The 21,911-nt window shown below is 41.1% G+C and overlaps 6 protein-coding genes across 7 annotated transcripts; 2 read left to right on the top strand and 4 right to left on the bottom strand.

The window, feature by feature from the left end:
• Positions 1-580: 580 nt before the first annotated feature.
• LOC135164501 (developmentally-regulated GTP-binding protein 2) lies at positions 581-2,445 on the bottom strand. Its single transcript, XM_064124912.1, has 5 exons — positions 2,243-2,445; positions 1,856-2,163; positions 1,222-1,652; positions 938-1,139; positions 581-842 (listed from the first exon to the last, which is right to left on the bottom strand). The coding sequence occupies exons 1-5, from the start codon at positions 2,304-2,306 to the stop codon at positions 756-758; spliced, it is 1,092 nt and encodes a 363-aa protein (XP_063980982.1). The 5' UTR covers positions 2,307-2,445; the 3' UTR covers positions 581-755.
• A 66-nt stretch (positions 2,446-2,511) lies between these two features.
• LOC135164494 (uncharacterized) lies at positions 2,512-8,118 on the top strand. Its single transcript, XM_064124892.1, has 3 exons — positions 2,512-2,662; positions 2,806-7,520; positions 7,604-8,118. The coding sequence occupies exons 2-3, from the start codon at positions 2,836-2,838 to the stop codon at positions 7,677-7,679; spliced, it is 4,761 nt and encodes a 1,586-aa protein (XP_063980962.1). The 5' UTR covers positions 2,512-2,662; positions 2,806-2,835; the 3' UTR covers positions 7,680-8,118.
• Positions 8,096-10,943, bottom strand: LOC135164499 (MAPK/MAK/MRK overlapping kinase-like). Of its 2 annotated transcripts, XM_064124909.1 has the most exons (10): positions 10,793-10,943; positions 10,602-10,716; positions 10,454-10,543; positions 10,300-10,380; positions 10,118-10,238; positions 9,625-9,908; positions 9,335-9,511; positions 9,151-9,274; positions 8,657-9,081; positions 8,096-8,574 (listed from the first exon to the last, which is right to left on the bottom strand). In XM_064124909.1, exons 1-10 carry the CDS (start codon positions 10,812-10,814, stop codon positions 8,313-8,315), a joined length of 1,701 nt encoding a protein of 566 aa, XP_063980979.1. In that variant the 5' UTR covers positions 10,815-10,943; the 3' UTR covers positions 8,096-8,312. The 2 variants fall into 2 exon arrangements, with proteins under 2 accessions (XP_063980979.1, XP_063980980.1); XM_064124910.1 differs by having other exon boundaries at positions 10,448-10,543; positions 10,602-10,943.
• A 142-nt stretch (positions 10,944-11,085) lies between these two features.
• Positions 11,086-18,962, bottom strand: LOC135164496 (SR-related and CTD-associated factor 4). Its single transcript, XM_064124897.1, has 7 exons — positions 18,668-18,962; positions 18,203-18,331; positions 16,524-18,125; positions 16,261-16,438; positions 15,566-16,051; positions 14,256-15,485; positions 11,086-14,104 (listed from the first exon to the last, which is right to left on the bottom strand). Exons 1-7 carry the CDS (start codon positions 18,710-18,712, stop codon positions 13,278-13,280), a joined length of 4,497 nt encoding a protein of 1,498 aa, XP_063980967.1. The 5' UTR covers positions 18,713-18,962; the 3' UTR covers positions 11,086-13,277.
• A 220-nt stretch (positions 18,963-19,182) lies between these two features.
• On the top strand, positions 19,183-21,021 carry LOC135164500 (mitochondrial mRNA pseudouridine synthase RPUSD3-like). The gene is made up of 4 exons (XM_064124911.1): positions 19,183-19,620; positions 19,767-19,953; positions 20,021-20,216; positions 20,316-21,021. Exons 1-4 carry the CDS (start codon positions 19,404-19,406, stop codon positions 20,853-20,855), a joined length of 1,140 nt encoding a protein of 379 aa, XP_063980981.1. The 5' UTR covers positions 19,183-19,403; the 3' UTR covers positions 20,856-21,021.
• Mrpl34 (mitochondrial ribosomal protein L34) lies at positions 21,011-21,571 on the bottom strand. Its single transcript, XM_064124921.1, has 2 exons — positions 21,411-21,571; positions 21,011-21,336 (listed from the first exon to the last, which is right to left on the bottom strand). The coding sequence occupies exons 1-2, from the start codon at positions 21,449-21,451 to the stop codon at positions 21,084-21,086; spliced, it is 294 nt and encodes a 97-aa protein (XP_063980991.1). The 5' UTR covers positions 21,452-21,571; the 3' UTR covers positions 21,011-21,083.
• Positions 21,572-21,911: the final 340 nt, after the last annotated feature.

Below are 21,911 nucleotides of genomic sequence, written 5' to 3'. Positions count from 1 at the left end.
GAAATGTTTATATTTTATAATAAAGGATATGTTTATTGTTTATAATGTCACATTTGATAATGTGTTCATAGAAATCGCACAGGTACCTAGATGGTGTTGAAATTACTTCTATTTTCCTAAACCATAAGTTTCAATAAATGTTAAAACATCGCCCGTGAGTTCTAACACTCATTGGTTTTTTTTTTATTTTACAAATTTTAATTAATTTCAAATTTATTTAGCAAAAATTTGAACCTTCGATCTGAATAAATGTTTTGATTTTCGAATTGATTCTTTAAAATTACAAATATTAAGAAAAAGTGGCAGATATAAGAAAACTTGATTTAAACTTGATTTAGAAGACGTTGTCACGTAAAATCTTCGCCCGTAAAACCGACTTTACAGGCAACAATTTTTTTCTGTAGCGATACGGGTCACTAATCGAACATGGCGCATTTCACGGAGATAATCGATTATGTCATAGTCATAATCGATCATTTGACAATCGATGATCGATTGGTGAAAAGTGAAAAAAATATAGTAATAAAGATAGAGTATGATAGAGTAATCTTGACATTATTGAAAGAGATTTGCATTTCCAGCCTCCGGAAGTCAATATCTCCGAGGCGGGAATTTTGACTGAATGAAAACTGAGATGACATCAAATGAATAATTATGATTTTTATTACTTTTTCATTTATAAAAAACGTATTGCCTGTAACAAATATTTATTGTGATTCCCTCTGCGTTAATGCTGGCGATGATCCACGATTTATTTACTTTTTAACAACCTGAATGACGTCCTCATCATGCATGGTGTGTTGGATACCCACCCTCTGAGGTGAATATTTGGTACTTGTTCCCTGAATATTTCAAAGCAAGCAAATAAATTAGATCGATAATGAGGTAATTGGGCATTAATTAATTCATTCTTGTTATTGAAGAAAAGCAGAATTACCCAGACAAGTCCATATTTAAATTGAGCAGCCAGCGTTCGATGTATCGTATGGCAAACATGTTCCACAGTGACACCTCTTCTTAGAATCAAACCATCGTCAAAGTCTGGAGGCTGTCCTGGCTTCTTCGTGTACACTCTGATGAGGGATAGATACTCCCACAGAGTCTCCAACAAAAAGTCCAAATTCAACTTCATATTACAACTGAAACATTTACAAAAAAAATAAAAAAATACTGTTATTGAACAATGGCTGATTGTTCAAATAATTAAACAGTTGGATTTACCTAACTACAACACTGTTAGGCTGCCTGGCAATCCTATCGACTTCTTCAATAGAAATCTGATCAATTTTATTGTAAACGTAGAGACAAGGCAGATATACTCTATTAGCATTAATGACATCTATCAATTCATCAGCAGTGCAATCCTCCCTGAACAAAACTTCAGCGTTAAAAATTTTGTACTCATGCAGAATCATCTGCACCATTTTCTCGTCGACTTTGGTAAGTAGACAAGTTGAATTGAACGACAGACCACCGCCCTTCTTTATCTTAAAATAAATGTTTGGCTTTTGCTTGTTAAGCCTAATCCCCACAGACTCCAACTCTTTCTCCAATAATTGTCTCTGGACATCTTGCTTAGTTGCATCCAGCATCATTAGGACTAGGTCAGCTGTTCTGGCTACAGCTATCACCTGTCTACCCCGACCTTTGCCCTGGAGAAAAAAAAATCAGCTTCAAAAAAAGGAAAATGAATGTCTGCCCGAGATTAAAAGAGTGAAAGTAAAAATTTGTCAACTGCCAGCTCTCTTTTCAAAGTTAAAAAGGACGGTTTAGTAATGGGAATCGTATCATTGACTCTGCAGATATTCGTGGATTTGTGTAGACATTTTTTCGTTTTGTTGAAATTCTGTCATACCTGTGCTGCTCCCTCAATAATTCCAGGCAAATCCAGCAGCTGGATATTAGCTCCCTTATACTCAATGACTCCAGGGATACATGTCAACGTCGTGAACTCGTAGGAGGCAGCCTCAGATTCTGTATGAGTTAGTGTTGACAGCAAAGTGGATTTTCCCACTGATGGGAATCCAATTAATGCTACTCTAGCATCCCCCGACTTCAACACATCAAATCCTTCACCCTTTTCGGATTTCTTAGAGGGCTCAAGAAGCTGTGACCTGTATTTGGCTAATTTTGCTTTGAGCAATCCCAAATGATACTCCGTAGCTGGATAAAAAGAGAGTGCATTAATTCTCATGTTTTGCAACAGATGTAGACGGACAAATTAACCTAAAAATCCACTGACCTTTATTTTTCTGTGTCCTCGCAATCTCCTTCTCAATCTCCGATATTTTCTCTAAAATTCCCATGACTGATTCTCAAATAATTTAATCTAGACCCCCAAGATAAATTTAAAACAATAAATTATTGAGTTTTAGTCTCATGAAATGTGTACGCGACCACTTAGGTTGTTCCCTAGGGTAAAAATTAAATGCCGGGTGGCTCCATGATTCCCTAGACTAGAGGATTTTTACCCGAAAGGTTTATCACCCTATACGGATTGTTGACGAAACACAAGCACGGACCTGCATCACAAATTTCCGTGTACCATCCACGCACACATCAGTCAGTCTAAAAAAAGTTTTTTTCGAGACACATCTCCCAGCTTTCATTTCACTGTTTACAAACACTTTTGGAAGAGCCAGAGTAACAAGAGTCTCCCAAGGTAGGTGCACGTGATAAGTCCACCCACAGACTCCTAGAGTTACTGAAAAATTTAACACAATTATTGTTATTTCAACTGTTGTTGAGAAACAACACATTCCCAACAAATGTATTTTTAGCCAATGTCATAACGTCGAATTGCAGGTGAGCTAATGTGAAGGTGTAACCAAGAGAATGGCATCGAATGATCAATGGCCTCCTGTGGCCCCAGTAGGCAAACATTCGATTAAAAATCGTTCCACCACGAACACGAAAAAACCAACAAAGGAAATTCAGCAACAGGTGCTATCAGGTCTAAACGAAATGTTCGAAAATACATTAGAATCAGACGTAATTCTCTCAGTGGCGAATAGTTGTGATTGGGAGCTTGACTCCTGCATCGATTCCCTCATCGTCCTCTCCTCCACAGTAGAATCACAGAACAAAGCGTCCCAGGAACAAGGGGCATTCGTCTTAGTCTCTCGCGACCCAGGGAACCAGGCAGAGCCATCCCCTCAAGAAATCGGGGCAGACTACTTAAAAATGGATAAAACGGAGCTACAAAAGCAGAAGCAAGAGTTGAAAAAATTTGAGAAAATAAAAAAAACATCTAAAAATCGTATGGGCTCCTTCAGAGGTAACATATCAAAACTGGACTCCAATTACAGAGAAAAACTGCCATCAGCGACTTTCGATTCAATTTGGAATCCACCGATGCTTCAAAGCAAGTCAGACGAGAAAAATTGGAACGATTCGGATTTAATGAACAACGCCCTCTTTACCCTCCCTCAGATGTCTCAATCATCAAATCCATGGATCCAGGGTCCCAACATTCCGCATCACCCCCCATCAGAGACAAATTCAATAGCTAGTCAAAGTAAACCGAAGAAAGAGTCTGAACTATGTGGCCTGAAGGTGCAATATCGAACAGCAGGTATGGAAAATTCATCAGACGATGACGATGCTGATGTTGTCATTGAAGAGGAGCTCAACTGCACCATCCCTACGTCAATACCAGTCAATGTTTCCCAACTGTTGTCATCGTCGATTCAAGCCCCAGCTCAGGTTGCCACTAGCTACAAAACCGAGCTCACCACGACGCCATCACCTCCAAGTACTCCCAAAAGATCAATTCATCAGGCTACAGTTGACAGAATAAAACGGGCCATACTAAGTGGTGATAAAATCATGGTCTTGTTAAGAGGTCTGCCAGGCAGTGGAAAGTCCTTCCTAGCTCGAAGTCTAGTGTCAACAACCACCGGAGATAATCCCGCAAAATATATCTTCAGTGCTGATGACTACTTCGTAGCTCTGGGCCGTGGAATCTACATGTACGACCCTAAACGACTGTCTGATGCTCACACTATAACTCAGAATAGGGCCCACGAAGCTTTGAGTCAGGGAAAAACTCCAGTTATAATTGATAATACAAATACTCAAGCTTGGGAGATGCGTCCATATGCTGCTATGGCTGTCGAATTCGGATACATTGTTGAGGTGCTGGAGCCTGACACACCCTGGGCCAATAAAATCAAGGAATTAGCACAGAAAAATACTCATGGGGTACCAAAGGATAAGATTGAACAAATGCTTATGCGGTTTGAGCCTGGTGTCACGGGGGATAAGCTCCTGACGATGTACTCACTGTGGTATGCACCTGGAGCTGACCCTCGAGAGGTGAAAATTCCAGAGAGGAGTCGGAATGCCGCTGAGGAGTTGTCTGTCAGCGTAGAGCCCTCGATAGCCCCAGCTCACATTACCAATCATCTAGGAGAGCCTGGAGAACATGAGCAGCCAGAAGAGCAAACGAAAACGATGGAGAGGGAAGATCGAGCAGAGTCTCCTCGAAATAACGAACATAAACCTTCACCAGGGGAGACATATTGTCTACAAGTGTTGCCGGCCATTGGATCAGAGAGGAAGAATAGCGTGGTATTTACGGACGTGGGTGTTGCTTCAGATTCTGTGAAGGAAGAAATGGGTCATAATGATGAGAATGTGGCCCACTATTCAGAGATGCAGGAGCAGGACGAAGAGTTCGGTAAAAAAAGCAAGAGAAATGGAGAGAGTCCTGGAAGTGAGTCCAAGGGGGAGGAAAATGGGGTGAGATCAGCTGTTCATAATTTCCTCAGTGAATTGACACAGGGGTACAATAGCACCTCTGCTGGATTTCAACGAGCTGAACAGAGACAGTCCACCGTAATTATTACAGAGCTGTTTGAGGAACAGGAGATAGATAATGTGGCTGATATTGCTGCTAGTCTTCTCGAGGGCACCACTATGGAGGATATTGATTTATGCAATGAAAATGAGAGTGCTGAGAGAGATTATTCTATATTCGTTAAATCATGTGAACATGAAGTACTGATGGAGGACGAGAAAATAGAGAACAGTTCAGGTGAGGATAAGGACATGAGTTTCATAGATGCAGAGAATTTATCGGACATCGAGACTGCGGAAGAATCGACAGAACCTCAAGCGCAATCCACTCTGGGGACCATCTTCAATATCATAAAGACGTCGATCTTAGGAAATACCCAGGATGAGGAACAGTTGACAAACAATGAAGTAGAAGAGGGAAAGGAGTTGAAAGAATTTTCGTTAATGGAGGATGTCAAAATATCGAATGATAAATCCGAATCAGTTTCCGTCGATGATGTCAACGTGTTTGAAAGTCCCGTAGCTGAGATAAGAGCTGCCATTGACAGTATAGATAATGATGTACTGATGGAAGGGACAAAGCGCAGTGATAAAAATCATGACTCAGAATTCTACGCAGTCGCGGATGAAACGTTGAAGGCCATCAAGATGTTGAGCATAGAGGAGGCGAATATTTTTTCTGCTGAATTCGTAGATTCAAAAAAAATTGTCGACGAAATGGTGGAAAAAAATGTAGTGCTACCACCTGCTGATACATCTATGAAAAATCCGGAGTCTGTGAAGTCAGGAGAACCCGCTGAAGAATCTGAAATAATCGATAATGTAAATAGAATCACGTGGAAAGAGTCTCCATTTCCAGTGGACGATCTGTTACTTCCGAAAGTAAATCCAGTAGAAGAGGCAAATGTTCACAATGTCCAGAAGCAGGATGTCTCCACCAACACTTCATACTATGATTTCAATGTCTCGTACTTTGGAGGCACCTCAGAACCGATTTACAGAGTTATTTCAGCGTTTAATAGACCGATAAACGAAGCTGTTCCTAATCCCAGGCCGGAGCGGCCACCGGTAAAATTAATGCTGGATAAAAGCTCAATGACTGGAGATATATTCTCCAGAGAAGGTAATCCAGAAATCGATGATGATGAGGCAAAGAAGGACCGGTTTCCTGAGTTGATGGAGCTGTTTCCACACATTCCGAGGGACTATCTCGTGGAGATCTATGAAAAAGTCAATGAGGATTTGGACTGGGCAGTGGAGTTACTCCTCGAGGGCGGTACTGAGAATATTGTCCTGAAAACGACTGAGGAAAATTCTGGATCAGATGAACCTTCAACAGTTGAGCAAGAGGATAATAATCCTTCGATGATGCCTGAACCTGTTCAGTCCTTCTCGCCAAATCTTCGAAGGTCTTCACAATGTTTAGAATCTGATTATTTGAAAAATGAGGGATCAGAGGACACAGAACGGGAACAAGAACGGCAAAAATACGCGGAGTTCTCAATAAATGAAGACATAATGGCGAGGACTTTAGAAATGAAAGAACCATCGGCCGATGTGTCTGACGATGCAGCGTCAACATCGACCGCTTCAATAAGTCGCATGGAATCCACCGAAGACGAAAAAAGTTCTGAGAGTGACGATCTAGTTGAATTAAACCTCGGATTTGACTGCATAAGAGGTCTTGAACAGACATTGGGAATTCAAAATTTTCACATCCCCGAGAATTTTTCACCAGTAATTCAGGTAAAGAAATCAATCGCCGAGGAGTTGTACGCTAATTGGATCGAGAGCTTCTGCCAGCAGGCCAATGCAAGGCACGAACAACTGGACGAAATGATGGCGAAAGATGCTGAGCTGGCGCGATCATTAGAACGTAAAATGGAGCTCGAAGGGGCGACTGCTTCCGAAAATTCTTCCGAGCCTAATTTAGAGCAAATAATGGATATGGAGCTGGCTCTAGCTAAATACAAGAATGAATTGAAGTCAATAATATCCCGAGAGACACCTGATGATTTGGCAGCAAGACTGTCTCGTCAGATGCTCAATGAAGCACTGCCGGGTCTTGATCCTGACGCTTTCAATGAAATTTTAAAAGTTACCAACGGTAATTTCAAGCAGGCTTTTGAAATCATTGAAGCGAATACGGGAAGAGCCATTGTTCCGTGTGATACGCTTAAGAAGCAGAAGATCTTGATGGATGAAGTGAAGGAGGAGGATAAAAATCTCCGAGAAAAACCACCACCCATGATTATTGTCAGAGCTAGAGGGAAAAATGATAGACTTGGGTACAATACTGCTCTGGCGCATGCTAGAAACTCCCGGGAGGAAGCCCAAAGACAATTGTCATTGCAGATTCAGAATTATAACAAGGCTGCTGAGGCGTACAAAAAGGGCTGTCCTGGAGTGGCCGCTTACTACTCTCAAGTGGCTCGATTGCATACCAGAAATATTGACGCTGCTCATGCAGCAGCTGCCAGTGCTTTTGTCGAGGCCCAATCTTGGGACAGCGAGGAAAGTCTTGATCTACATAATTTATTCGTCTCCGAGGCACTCACCGCCTTGGACGAATTTCTCGAGTACCACTTAGATAAACTCATGAGGAACAATAAACGTTCCTCGACGATATATATTGTAACTGGTAGAGGGGCCAGGAGTAATAGGGGAACGAGTAAAATAAAACCTGCTGTATCGCAGAAGCTCAATAGTAGAAATATCAAGTAAGTTTGTCTATTATTTCATTTGCAATTCTCATCGATTGTCATCGATCTCACATCAATTTTATCTTCTCCGTTGATTTCAGATTCACTGAAGATAATCCAGGCTGCCTAAAGGTCACATTATACAGGAAAAATGGTACAACTTATTTAAAAAATTGATAAAGTAACGCACAAATTTTAGATCACAGTGTCTGGTCAATATTTCAACCGTAAGTGAAGCCTATGCAAAGTGTGACGATATTTTTCATATATTTTGGGACGTATGATGAAAAAAAAAGCCGTACGCAACGACGTCGTTCAGACAGATAAGTTTTTCTTATGAATTTAGATTTACAAATACAGATGGAATATATTTTACTAACATCGTAACATAAGCTATCCGTAATAATTATTTTACTTAGATTAGCCAGAAGACACTGTAAGACCATGGATTTTCAGTTTTGTTATACTTTTCACGTAAATTTCGTTGTCCGCAAGACCTTGTTATTATACTAATGAGACGTTACTATTATGCTCCCTTATCACAGTGGGAATGAACAATTTTTGTTTATCACGTTTGCTATCCAAAATCATGATTATTTTATTTTTGTTAATTACACCATAGGAAGTGATTATTTGTTAAGTCAACCTGAACCTGAAAATTTTCCAAAAGCCACAGTCCATGTTCTGTGCCATATTACTAAAAATCGCAAGAAGAAATTGAAAGCATATTGTGTTCGTTTTTCCTTTATGAATTTTTCAGTTCCAAAAATATAGAATTAATGTAAAAAAAAATTCACTCTACAGACACGATCATTTAGCCCTCCCACGTTTGTCTCCAGTTATTTTATTTTTTCCCTCTATTCTCCCAACTGGAGACTCGTGCTTGGGTATTTTCTTGGCCGGGCTCTTGATATTTGGGGATCTAATATGAACGAGCGGCCGGTTAGCTTCTGTTATTGTCGTTAAACGAGTACTCCTCTTTCCTCCTCCACTTTTAATCTCATGCGTTGATGCAACCGAGGAATTTGAGAGCCTGCGCTTAATCTCTGGCTTCCGTACAATTTCGGGGAACCTGTGTTGCAAAGCATGTTCTCCGGTAATAATTGGTGCATAATTACTTTCATGTTTTATTAAAAAAAAATCGTTGCCTGAACCTGGTGATCTCCTTCGAAGGCTTCTGTTCGACATTTGTACTGACGATATTTCCCCTTAGGTGATAATGAGACACAAGTGATTGGTTACTTCTCGGAGCAAACATCCTGACTGAATCCCCAGTCCCCTCTACCCTCCTCGTACTGTTGTATTTGATAATTGGTAATCTCGTGCTCAAGGTCGATCTCGGAGAGGCACTGGTCCTCTCTGTCCTAGTGGAGTAGACGTTCCTCCTCCACAGATTATGTCTCTGTCTGGTCCCAGCGATGGAGGCCGTGCTGTCGCCTCTTTCAGAGATTGCTATTTTCGAGGTATTTGATTTACCAGAGACATTCGGCCTAGCGTTTGGACTGGAGGCCACTATCCTGGGGACTTTGGAATTACTCGAGACTTCCTCAAGAAATTTTTGTCCCCGGGCATTCACGGGCTGCGTTAATGATTATTAAATAATTATCAACAGTAAAATTATAAAACTAAAAATACTGAGAAACAGTACTTTGCATTTGCGATGTTTCTCAGATGTAATGTAGCTCAAAAGCATTGGATTCCTCCACTGAGTGCCTTCTGGGGAGGTAGATGAGGATGGGAAAGAGACTGCTTGCTTTGGGGAATCGTATTCTCTGATTTAAATAATAGGGAAATAAATTATCATTTTCAATCGATTCTGCTACGGAAATCACCTCAAATCATTGAAGTAACGATTCTCCAGCAATCTTTTGACATTGCTCCTGTTCTCGGGATCGTAGATCAACATCATCTTCATGAGTTCTCTTCCAGAGTCAGTGACGTGAGGAATGAGAGCCGAGAAACCAGTCCCAGCTTTGGTGGGGAAGAAATACTCGCAATTTTTTGATTTACTGAGAGCGAATTTTTTTATTCAGTTTTTGCTTTTAAAAAATCGTACTTTCACGAATATTTTAAGGGCAAATATTTTACTTTCGCACGTTCTAATATGGGAGTTGAAACTTACTGCCGACGAAATTTCGCCACTATTCGTGCATGCGGTGTGCCTAAGACCCCGTGGATCTTCGCAATCTGATCGATCTCGTTAGAACCTGGGAACAGGGGTTTCAATGTCAAAAGCTCGTAGTACACGCATCCTAGAGCCCAGACATCCATTTTAGGGCCGTAAAAGCCAGTGGTCAGTAGACATTCTGGAGACCTGTACCACCTGGTGGATATGTACTCGGTGTAGGGAGGTCTACTGTAGATTCCACGAACTGAACCTAAATCCGCGAGTTTCACTACTTCTCCCTATCGTCAGAGATTACGAACACATTATTTACTAAAATTCCATTTCCAGTTTAAAATGCACTGGTGTTGCATCCGTAGCTTCTATGAAATGAACTAGTCCACGTAAACGCAATCTCTCCCTCCAATTCAACATCACTGTACATTTTTTATGGCATATTGAGCAAAGTCGAGAGCCTGCATTTCTTTAAATTAAAAAAAAGTACTCAAACCTTGACGAGAATATTTTCAGGTTTGATGTCCCTGTGGAAGATGCCGTACTTGTGCAGGTGATCTAAGCCCTTCAACAGCTGATAAACATACGATTTAACTTTCAACTCCATCATGACTCGCCTGTAATTAAACCAATCCTACATGAATAGAACGGCAGGGGAAAAGGCCTAGTGAATTTTACCCTTTTCGAGACTTTATCAGGTCGTATAGACTCATGTCCATGAGCTCAAAGATCAGAGTGGCTTTTCCGGGCAATGGATCGCTAAACAAATCAAGAGATGTATAATCGCTCTAGGTATTGAATCCACTTGCCAATTTGATTGTGCTACTCTTACTAGTGCGATTCAATCATGTAAAGTATATTGGGATGCCGACTGATCTTCCTCATGGCAATCACCTCAGGGCTGTCCACGATCTCGTTGAGGCTAGAGTCAGTGAGATTAATTGAAAAACTAAATTAAAGCGGAATGGATCAATGCTCACGACTGATAAATCCTCTTTAATCTCTTGCCAGCGTAAAATATTCCAGTGACTTTATCCTGGCACTTCAGAACCTCCGAGAATGACCCTTCACCGATTTTTTGAACAACTTTATACTCTAGAATTGGGATATTATCAGACTATGAATTTTAAATTTCTCCGACAGATCGTGGGTGTCTTAAAATACGACTGACTTTTTGAAAATGTCGTAGACATGTTTTCATTACAAATGATTAGCTGAAAGTTTGAAGGTTTAAAGTTGCCGGATGCTTCGAGGGGCAACGATACGTTTGAGGCCCATCGGCATCATTTTGGGACAGTACTTCAGATTACTCAGAGTGAAAGTTTATAGTAAAAATCGCCAATACCACGTAATATCGAATTCTGCTGTTTTAAACAGATACATTCACGCACAAGATAATAGTAACGTTAAAAAATGATAATTTTTCATCGACTGTAATTGAATTATCAATCACCTTGTGCAATGTTCTACATATTTATTCTCGTCATTAAATGGTTACAGTATCTATCATCTTTCTTATAATAAATGTTATTAGAATAATAGCGTCAAAGTACTTTTTCTTCTTAAAAACAATTCCCGAATATTCAATGAGACTTGTTCTTTTTTTCTCTCGTTACCAAAAGCTCTTTGTAATGCTTTTTATCTCAACACTATTATCATTCAGCCACTCTTCTCTAAACAACAACACTTGAGTGTCAATGACTTGAAATTTATCAAACGAAGAATATTTAAATCGACAAATCGATCGATCAATACAAATGTTTCTATTTCAATCGTCTGAAAACATTCGAGAAAATGTGAAATGACAAGTCTACCAGTCGCAAAAAGGCAGTTACAGGGCGAACAATTCTGGCCTGTTCTCACCTCAACTTCTTCATATGTCTCTTATTCTTAAACTGACGAAACGTGAAAAATGTCAGGAGATATTGTGCCAGGAATGTTGCACTAACGAGAAATTAATCATAATCCAGATGTGCTTCGACACGAAAATTACCAGCACCAGATAAAAATCATTGATACAATTTTTTTTTCATCAACAATTGAGGGCCACGTACCATCCCACAGGACAATAGAAGGTCAATGATTTTTTTCCTCGATCATTCCTAGTCCTGCAAAGAAGATGAACTCAACTCACAAAATCTGGAAATAAAACTTAGATTACATCTTTCCCTCCAGCTTAACGAATCATAACATCGTTGAATTCTCTAATTTTATTACAAATTGTCATAGATATTAATTCGGTGATTAATTATTGAGGTACTTTGGACCCCGGAGTGGTGTGAAATGGTCTCCGTGGCTCTCAATTGAAGAATAAAAAATCACTAAATTTTCAACTATCTCTTAATGTTCTCTCTCATCTCAGTTGATAAATGTAATTTGTGATTGAACAGTACCTTGCACTTGTCACTCAGTTTGAGCGCAAGCGCGTGTTTTCCAACGCTGCTGCGAGACGTGCAAGTCAACGTGCGTGCGTGAACACAGGAACCAGAGTTGTTATTCGAATCTTCCACCGTCTACTTATTTTTTTCATTCAATAATCTTATTTTTTCCGGAATAACTTGATAATTTGCTTCACCTGAGCACTAATTTTTTTTTTTTCAACTACTCTACCTCAAACTGTAATCACTATTGAAAAATAAATGGTAGGGTAAATTGCTTTCTCGTGAAATTTGTTTTAACGTTATAAAAAAAAAACTGGAATGACAACGCCATTTACTTTTGGTGAAAAACAATACGTAGAAAATATTTATTTTTCGGTATTGGTTTTTTTTTTTCATAGAAATTGAGCAATGATCTGCACAATATCAATTCATTCAGTTGTATCTGTTTTTTTTCCATTTCTAGAAAAATATAAAATTATGTACAATTCAATAAATTATTAGAGAATCATTCCCTTTATATTTTTTGTTATCTAGGTACAATACTCTCGCTGTATCGTACCCGCCGCAGCATTCTGATAGCAAATTAACGTTGTCAAAATAATCATTCGAATATTTAAATAAAGTGATTCAATTTAAAAAATATATATCTATATATTTACACGTTTCACCGGAGGAAACGATGACTCCGATCAATCATCTCTAAGCCAAAAATTACGGTTGTCCTTCCATGGTTTTTCATTGACAAATCTATCGAAAACTATGGCATAATCCTCCCCCCCTCCCCCAGAACCAATCTACCTTCTGTTATAAATACCGTATGTACATTTAATGGAAATTAGGTCCTGTGTTCACTATCACAGCAATGTTTTTGTTTCTTTTAAGCAGCAGTAGTTATTACCAAGTTTATCAAAAATTTTGACTTTCCACAATTGCGTACTACTCAAGAAAGAGTAAACAAAAAAAGAAAAATTAAAGAGACAGACAGAAGAAGAATATTCTAATTGAGATTCACTGGACTCACAGTATCCCCCACCACTCCGAAAAAAGCCAGCACAAGTCTCCAAAGAGCAAAAAAAAAAAACCTTTCTCATCACTTTGATCCTTAGTTAACTAGCCTTTTCAATGTCCCGTATGTACATCTCAATTAATGCCTCCGGATATTCAATTTACATATTCAGGGGTTTGAGAGATCTCCAGAGAAAGTCTCAATACTTTGGTCACTCTCATCCTTGAATTATCTCATCAATCGGGCAATTGAAAGATCTTTTAGAGCTGTTACAAAGCTTCTGCTTCTGCGTTTGTTGGTTCTTCAGCGATATTATTTTGTTCACAGATATCACTGGACTCTGGTGCTTCCGTTGTCTCCACATTATCAGTACTCATTATTGGCTCTTCACTTAACATATTTTCACAAAATTCCGGCTTGTCAACGTTCTCTTCCACCTCATTAACACGCTCTTCGAACTGCTCCTGGACATTTTCATTTACTGTTACAGAATTATCTTCGTAAGAAGCCTCCTGATGATCCTCACTGGGCCTGACGTCATCCTCCATTTGGACAGTTTCATGTACGACAGGTTTTTCTGATTGTTCCTCGAACTCTGGCAGCGCTAGTTCATCAACTGCAGCTGCTGGAGCAACTGGCTCATCCCAGTTCTCGCCAGGTTCATTATCTTTTGTGTTCTCTCGAGGCTCGCTATCACCAGGTGGCCCCTCAGGCTGCTCCTGTGAAGGACTTGCATTGCCCCATCTTGACTTTCTGTCCCTGGACTTTCTCTCCCTGTCTCTACTATCTCTGTCCCTGTCCTGGTGCTTGTGGCCTTTTGGAGTGTCTCTGCTAGAATGGTTATCCCTTGCTAGATCGTCTCCCTCAATGCCATTGTTGGCGTCCATCCAGGGGCCATTTTCGCCCCTCCAGGGACCACCATCTGGCATGTGAGGACCTCTGAAGGGACCGAGGGGTCCACGACCCTCGTCAAATGATCTGAAGAAGGCTTCGCCTTCCCTGGGATCGAATGGAGGCCCTCGAGGGCCGAACTGACGCATCCCTGGCCGGATGGGGCCTCGTGGGCCCATGCCACGGGGGTGGAACATTGGGGGACCTGAACAGAAAGTTTATTATTGCAGAAATAATTCACAAATAAAATAAAATTTTAAAAACTTCTTATAAGCCCCAACTGCACTTGACTGATTGACTGATCCCTTAATTTGTTTATCTCTTTAGTTAATCATAAATATCGCAGAATATCTTACCATGTGGACCCCCTCTATTTCCCATTCCAGGTCGTGGTCCAAAAGGTTCAGCAACCATCGGTCCTCTAGGCCCCCTAGTGTTCATCATAGGGCCGAATCCAGGCTCCATATGACCGAAGAACTCTCGCCTTCTCATATCGAAATCCGGATGATCAGGATGCAATCGAGGGTCGAACCCATCAGCCATCCTGGGCTCGAAGCCCTCCCTCTGGCGTCTTTCAAATTCAAATCTCTCTGCCTCATACTCATCCACAGGCATGCGTCGCATTTCCGGCCTGTCAAACTCTTCCCTTGGATGTAATCGCAGATCAAAGTCATCAGGACGAGGTCCATTGTGCCCCAGACGTCCATCAAAGTCCTCCGGGAATCTTCCAGGCATCATTCTAGGATCTGGAAAATCATCCAGTGGGCCTCTCCCACCCCGCGGTGGAAATACTCGATCACGATCATTTCTGGGGAATTCACGAATGTCCTGGGGACCCCTGAACTCAGCCCTGGGCCCGAATTCCCGATCACCAGGGGTTGGAGGGAATTTAGGGAGATCCAACAGCGATGGAGGACCATCTCCAGGCCTGCGAACATTCAGAGGCTCCTCAAATGGTGGAGGGCGTTCCATGCTTCGATCATTTCGCTCCATACTCCGATCATTTCTCTCTCTAGCTCGATCCATCCTGTCGTCCATTGGAAGAGTTCCATCAGCCAATTGTCTCAACCTATCAGCCAGACTGAGTTTATCTTTTTTAACCCCCATATCTGGCTCCTGTAAGAGCCCTGGCATGGGACCATCGTGAGGTCTCAACGAATCACGATCTCTTCTCTCATCCCTCCTGTCATCTCTATCTCTCTCCCTTCGACGATCTCTCCCTCTGTCTCTACCTCTACCCCTGTCCCTTCCACCATCTCTGTCCCTGTCACGATCACTCCTCTCTCGCCTCTCCCTATCCCTTTCTCGATCACGATCCCTGAAATCTCTGTCATTATGATCAGCATTCCTGTCACCAAGAGGACCTTTTCCCATCACTGCAAGCAATTGATCACTCAAATTGGGCTTGTCTTTTGGCGGATTGGTATTCTGCGGCATTACATCCTCCATCTCCACGTCCATGTCGTCGGAGTGCTGTGCCTGCATCGGTATTTGTAGAGGAGGTGGTGGAGGGCCCACTCCGAAGGCTTGCCGAAGCATTGGAAGATTTGGGAGATTTGTGTCACCTGGGGTTGATGCAGATAATCCTGAAAATCATGGACATTATTTTTATTAGTGTCTGATGAATGATGAGATTCACTACTCGAATAATTATCTCTAAAATTACCAGTGGTGCTTGATTTGTCTGATGGAGCAGCTGGTGCTGCAGGCGCTGGCAATGGAATCTGGGTGAGGAGACCTACGCCTACGCCAGTACCAAATGGTGAATTAACTGGTGGTGTCAGCATCGATTGCATGATTCCAGGGGGTCCCAGCAGACTCTGCATGTTGGGAGGTGGTACTCCAATTGGAACATTCGGCATTAGTCCATGAGCCATTGACAGCCCCATAGCTCCCAGCATACGTGGTACACCTGTTATAGGGAAGCCTGGAGGCATCATGGACAGCTGGGCACTTGTTGGTGGTAGGAGGCCAGTGGAGGCAGTTGCTCTGATTGGAGGCGGCTGGCTGGTATCAACGATAGTCTGTTGGGAACTTGAAATAGGAGGCAGAACGCTCACAATTCCATCAGCTAAGGTTGGAATTTGTGCACCACTCATTGGGATTGATACACTCTGGTTTCCTTCATGACCTGAAGAGTGCTTCAATTTGCCTGCAGAGAAAGGAAAAAAAATTGGTTGAAAAATTTCAAGAATAGTTCCGAGATATCTGTTCCAGATTTGCTTGACCAAAAGCAACAGTTGAATATTACAATTGGCTCAAAAATCTAAATTTACTCTCGCAAATTCGTTCCAACTACAATTACGTATACACTGTAGTTAAATTGAGCTTGCAAAACAAACTCATGAAATTAATTATTACCAATTAATCTGGGTGGCAAAGTATCTTCATCAATCATTCCCCCTTCTTCAAGTAGCTCGAGATCATGTTCATTGACGCTGTTGAGTTTGTTCCAGGGTATGTAGCTGACTCCCAGCTCCACTTCCCAGTAGTCTTTCCATTCCTTTCCCTTGACACCTTTGCCAGGTGCCCAAGCCAACTGAAATACAACCTCAATTATAATTACAAAATTCTAAAACAGATTAAGTTCCTAAATTATGAACAAAACTAAAAAAACAACTCACAGTAATAGCTTTTCCCTGCATCTTATGATTCTTCAGCTTGGTCAAAGCCCGATAAGCGTCTTGTCTCCGATTCATGCATATGAAAGCACACCCTCGAGGCGAGATGAGGTCAATACTGACGATATCCCCAAGCTCACCAAAAGTATCAGACAGTTCTTCCTGATGAACGAGCTTCGATAAGTGCCCAACCCATAAAGTAGTGCTGCAGACACTCATTTTTTCCCTGATAATTGGAGGTAGTCCTCGCTTCCTTCGTTCCCTCTGCTTCTCCCTCTCTTCCTCGCTGATCTTTTCTCTACTGTCATCCCTCTTTCGATCCCTGGACCTTGATCTTCTGCGTCTGGATCGACTCCTGGACCTGGATTTCCTGTCTCTATCTCTATCTCTGTCCCGCCCTCGATCACTTCGATGCCTGGGAGACCTCGATCTACTGTGCCTTCGGAATCTGTCAGGAGATCTACTCTGGGACCTCACAGAATCCAAATTAACAATCTCAACGCTGCTGGAGTCACGCCTAGCGGTGGAGCCCTGATAGTCCTGCGAGTCTTGACGATCGTCCAACAGAGGACTTTTCTGATGGATCGACTGCCTCATGCCACCCGCTGGTTGAGACATAAACGCCGGAGGATAGCCTGGCGGGGGCTGACTCATGTCCTGCATAACCCCAGGAGGGTTGTAAACGTGTCCGCTGGGTTTGATAACGTCAGATGGCTTCAATTCACATTCAGAAGCGAATGGGAGATTGGGGACTGTCTGAGCAAGATGTTTGTCGAACTCATCTTCCTGCTGCTTCATCTGCTGGAGTTTTCTCATCTTCTCCTCCATCTCGTGTTGTGTTGAGGATGTACCTCCCTGCATCGTCTGCTGAAGGGTCTGCAACTGCCGAAGTACCTCGGGATTTGTCAGTAGTAATCCCAGGCTCTCTAGACTACCACTGCCACTAGTAGTGTGCTGCCCTGCAGTCGTTGCTGCTGCTGGTGAACTTGCCACAATTACGTCATCGTCCTCTTCCTCTCCATAATCAAAATCGAGAAGTTTTTTGTCGAACTTCACTGAACTCTGGGCCTCGCTCGTGGCTTCCTGCTTCTTCAGGAGCAGCTGTTGAAGATGCTGGAGTTGATCAAGAAACGATACATCCACCTGATTCCCACCAGCTTGTCCAAGTATTTGTTTAGCGTTGACCATGTTGGCAGTTTCTAGCTTTGTCTGGGCTAACCAAGCTGGGTCTATGGTCTGTTTGGCTTTAGCTCCTGGCGAACTCCTGGATATCATGCCAAAGTTACCCAAGTTGTTCGATTGATTCAGGGCTCCATTGGAGCTGATCGACTGCTCCTTGTGGATCGGGTGATTGGGGTCTGCCAGGTCAAACAAGGGTTGGATGACCTCTGGGGGAAATACTGCATTCTTCTGCCAGAGATTCAACACTCGAATCACCTTGCTCTTATCCTCTGGGGGACACTTCAGCAGATTCAGGAATGTCGTCTGCATGTTCTTGGCGAAACGAGGGGCAAACACGTCCTTCTCAACACCAAATTGATGCCTCGATTGGCGCACGATGGAGTCTATCACGTAGAGACCAGGAACTTTATACTCTGGCTTACACTGGGAGAAATAAAAATTCAATTACCGAGTTTTAATTTCACTTCTTACATTTTTGATGCAATTGTTTTCAAACTTACCTTCTGGATGAATTTCTCGACACTCTGAACAACGTGTTTGTAAAATTTGATGGCTTTTATAGCACCCCTTGTTAGAGAATTCATTTTTGCCTTTGATATCGGGGGCTTCACCTCATAGAGAGCCGAGAGCTGAAACAAAAAAAATTTCATCGTCATAACAGGAAGATGAACAGAACATTAATTGAATTTTTGGACGTTCATGGGGAGCACGGCATGGAATAGTCTCGCAATTGAATCAAGCTCAATTGGGAGAGTCAGAGCTGCGTGTTGGTAAACATTTTTCAGCATTTACTATGCAAAATTTCCGTGATCGTTGAAAGGATTGTTGGGCCTTGAAAAATCTCTAGGGATTCGACCAAGAATCGTCAGTAAATGATACTTTAACTGAAGAGGGAGGGTTTACCCGAATACAATGACCTCCAAAATAATCACGTATCTCTGGAGAACAAGTAAATAATTACGTACCTCAGCATTGAATGCTTTAACAGCGTCCATTGTTGCTTGTATCATCAACCCGTATAGTCCACTAATATTCAATTAAATTCCTACAAGATTTTGACGACTAATCCACTATTATTTTCACGAGTAATCGCCATTTCTTATCGTCAACGCAACTACCGCAGCCAAAAAGGACCATGCCATTCAAGATGGCAGACATCATTTCCCAGTATGCATCGCGGATACACAGCGTTATGACGTCACAAGTCGTTGTACGACTTTCAACTGTTAATTTTCAACCACTGTTTACTATCGACGTAATAAATTGATGATTGTTTTATATATATATATTTCATAACAATTATAATTGCTAGGGGCAAAGATCTTCGACGAGACACTTATTCTTTCTTCAAGAGAAATAGCCACACGGAGAAGAGGTTGCCACGCAACTGGCGCCACGAAGGGGCACCGGTTGGAACTACACCTCCAGATTATTTTCATTTTTTTTATCTGTTATCAGAAATTATCTTAACCTGCTTCTTGAATTTTTATAATTGTTGGAGAATTTGTTGCTAATTAATTAAATTTGTGAGGATTATAGAGATGGTTTTCAATTTTTTTTTGCTTCTATGAACGATTATTCGTTGTTGTGGGAATCATGGAGAATTGAAAGTTCATTGGAAGTCCACGAGGAGAACACACTGTGTAATGTTTTGTGAATAAAGTTGAGAAGCACCAAGTACTAATTTAAAAACAATAAACAATGAAGACTATGATGTTGAAGAGAGTGGATGGAATGATCTGTCGCTGTTTCTATATTTTGAGGATGAATCATACAAAAACAAACGCCCAATATCGCACCAACGATCGCAATATTATGGATAAAGAGAAGCAAATCCATCCTTATCGTAAAATTCATCCTTGGAAGACGAAAAGTGGATTTTCTGAGAGTCTTGCTGACTCTGTCATTTATAACAAAGGTATAGTTCGAACACAAAATTTACTTGAATAAAAAAAATATTATTCTCTGTAAAAAATATTACTCATCTACTCGCTCAATAATTTATTTACCATTACTAAACCAGATATAAATTGTTATTATCGATGAATCTCTTTTACTTTGCAGATGGATTGGTGGCAATCAACAAACCTTATGGAATCTCATCGAGGACTCCAGTAGGCGATGAAATACCAGTGAATAAACTCCCAAGTAGAATCCCTGGTGAAGTTAATTACACTGTCAAGGATGCCTTACCAGCTATTGCGAAAAGATTGGGCTACGAGTCCCTCAGCATTATCAAAACACCTGAGAAGTAATTGGAAGCCTTCGCCAAATTGCATTGACAAGAGCTTAGAAAATGATTGCGAATTATTTTACAGGTTCACTAGTGGAGTTGTTCTACTAGGAACTTCTGAAAAAATCCATAAAGAGGTGGAAAAGTCCATGAGGATAGCACAGGGTGCACGAATATTGCCTCGAACGTTCTGGGCTGTTACTAGAGATGTTCCTAGGCTATTAGAGGGAGAAAGCAGGGTGGCGATGGAGTTAGGTCGGTTTATGGGCAGGAAACCTGTGGTGCGTTGGTTAATTCATTAATTTTTAATGACCATCTGATCTTACACAAGAAGTCTACGAGTTTGGATAATTATAAATTTAATTAAAACTCATTTGCAGCCACTGATTATCAACAAATGGAGCAACAACGCACATGAACGAGGGGACATAAAAATTCTGAACGTCCAGTACAAGGTTCTCTGCCATGGTACTTACAATTTATCATCACTACTTGAAATAAAATCATCGACAACAATGTGGCACGCTGTTCGCCTCTTCGCAGCCATTGTTCTTTACGCCCCGGTTCTAGGGGACGCTATATACGGCTCGAGGATTCAGGACATCATGAAGAAGAAGGTAATTGTGAGTCCTGCGGTCGATGCGGCTCACGCACCCCCAAAAATTAACCCTGACCTGCTGACTCTTCTCAAGATTGGGAAGAACAAAGATTCGATGATCCCAGTGCATATGCATCACCGAGAAATGTATCTCCCTTCGTTCCTGAGGAAGGGCAACGATGTTGTTATTACAGCACCTCTTCATCCTGAATTTCTCTGGACTTGTAGGCAATGCGAATTTAATGAAGATATTTGGGAGAATCTTCCGAGCAATGAGGCGAGTGAACATAGGTCCCTTGAAAAACGTACCAATGAGACATGAATAAACAAAAAAATTTCAAGATTGTATTTTATTTCCTGGGTTTATTTCTGTAATTTTGGGATGGAGAAGGCCTTAGGGAATTACACTCATTTATTTTTTTATTCTGACTATCACGATGAGGTGGGTTGAATTAAATTAATAAATGAAGCTATCCATTAATTGATAATATTTGGCTGTCTTTATTTATTTAGAGTTCTCAGATGAAAATAATACATTGGTATTGTAAATTCAGTGGGACAGAATGGAGCAGCCCTTGAGGATTCTCCTCATGATGATTTTTCTTCCAGCGAGAGTAGACATTCGCTTTGCATACCCATGAGTTTTAATCCTTTTAGTTTCCTTTGGTCTTGGCCAGTTGTTCCTTACCTGGTGCAAGAATGGCATCGTTCCCCATCTGCCTCCAGCTATTTCGTATGGTGTCAGGGGTAGTTTCACCGGTGGCTTCATACACAATGATCTCGTGGGCAGAACCATCGACCGACTGCAATAGTCAAAGTATTTCGAATATCAAAAAAATTAATTTCCCGAGAGTATGACTGGTGGGGGATTTCTTACTGAACCGTCTGAAGAACTGTTGACATCAATCGTCCGAACATGGCATCAATCAATTTTAATGTATTGCGATGTTTTGTAAGTTTTATTTCAACCGAAGTGAAACTTGGTTATGTTGACCTATGCTCACGTTGGGTGATGCTTGTCGATTAATCGAAATCGTTGACTTCAATGTCCGCACATCGATATTTCCAAAAATCGATTAAATGATACTCGATTTTTTAAATTACGAAATTTTTCTTTTTTGTTAAAGTTTCGATAAAAACAATTCAGACTGTTATCAATTATCCCGCGACCCTGTCGATTGATCATCTTAATTAATATTAAAAGAGGAATAAAATTTTGCAACAAGAATGTAATGGAATACACTGCGACATAATGTAATAGTCTATAGAAAAATTGAAAAACCAAAAATAAAAATTAGATAAATAAATGTAAGTGAAGCCATAAACATTATCACAAATTTACAGCAACAGGTGAAAAAATAAAATAAGGAATGGAACA

Source organism: Diachasmimorpha longicaudata, chromosome 7 (genome assembly GCF_034640455.1).
Source record: "Diachasmimorpha longicaudata isolate KC_UGA_2023 chromosome 7, iyDiaLong2, whole genome shotgun sequence".
NCBI classification, from domain to species: domain Eukaryota; kingdom Metazoa; phylum Arthropoda; class Insecta; order Hymenoptera; family Braconidae; genus Diachasmimorpha; species Diachasmimorpha longicaudata.
The sequence above is the reverse complement of the archived record's forward strand: the minus strand, read 5'-3'. Positions and strand labels throughout refer to the sequence as shown.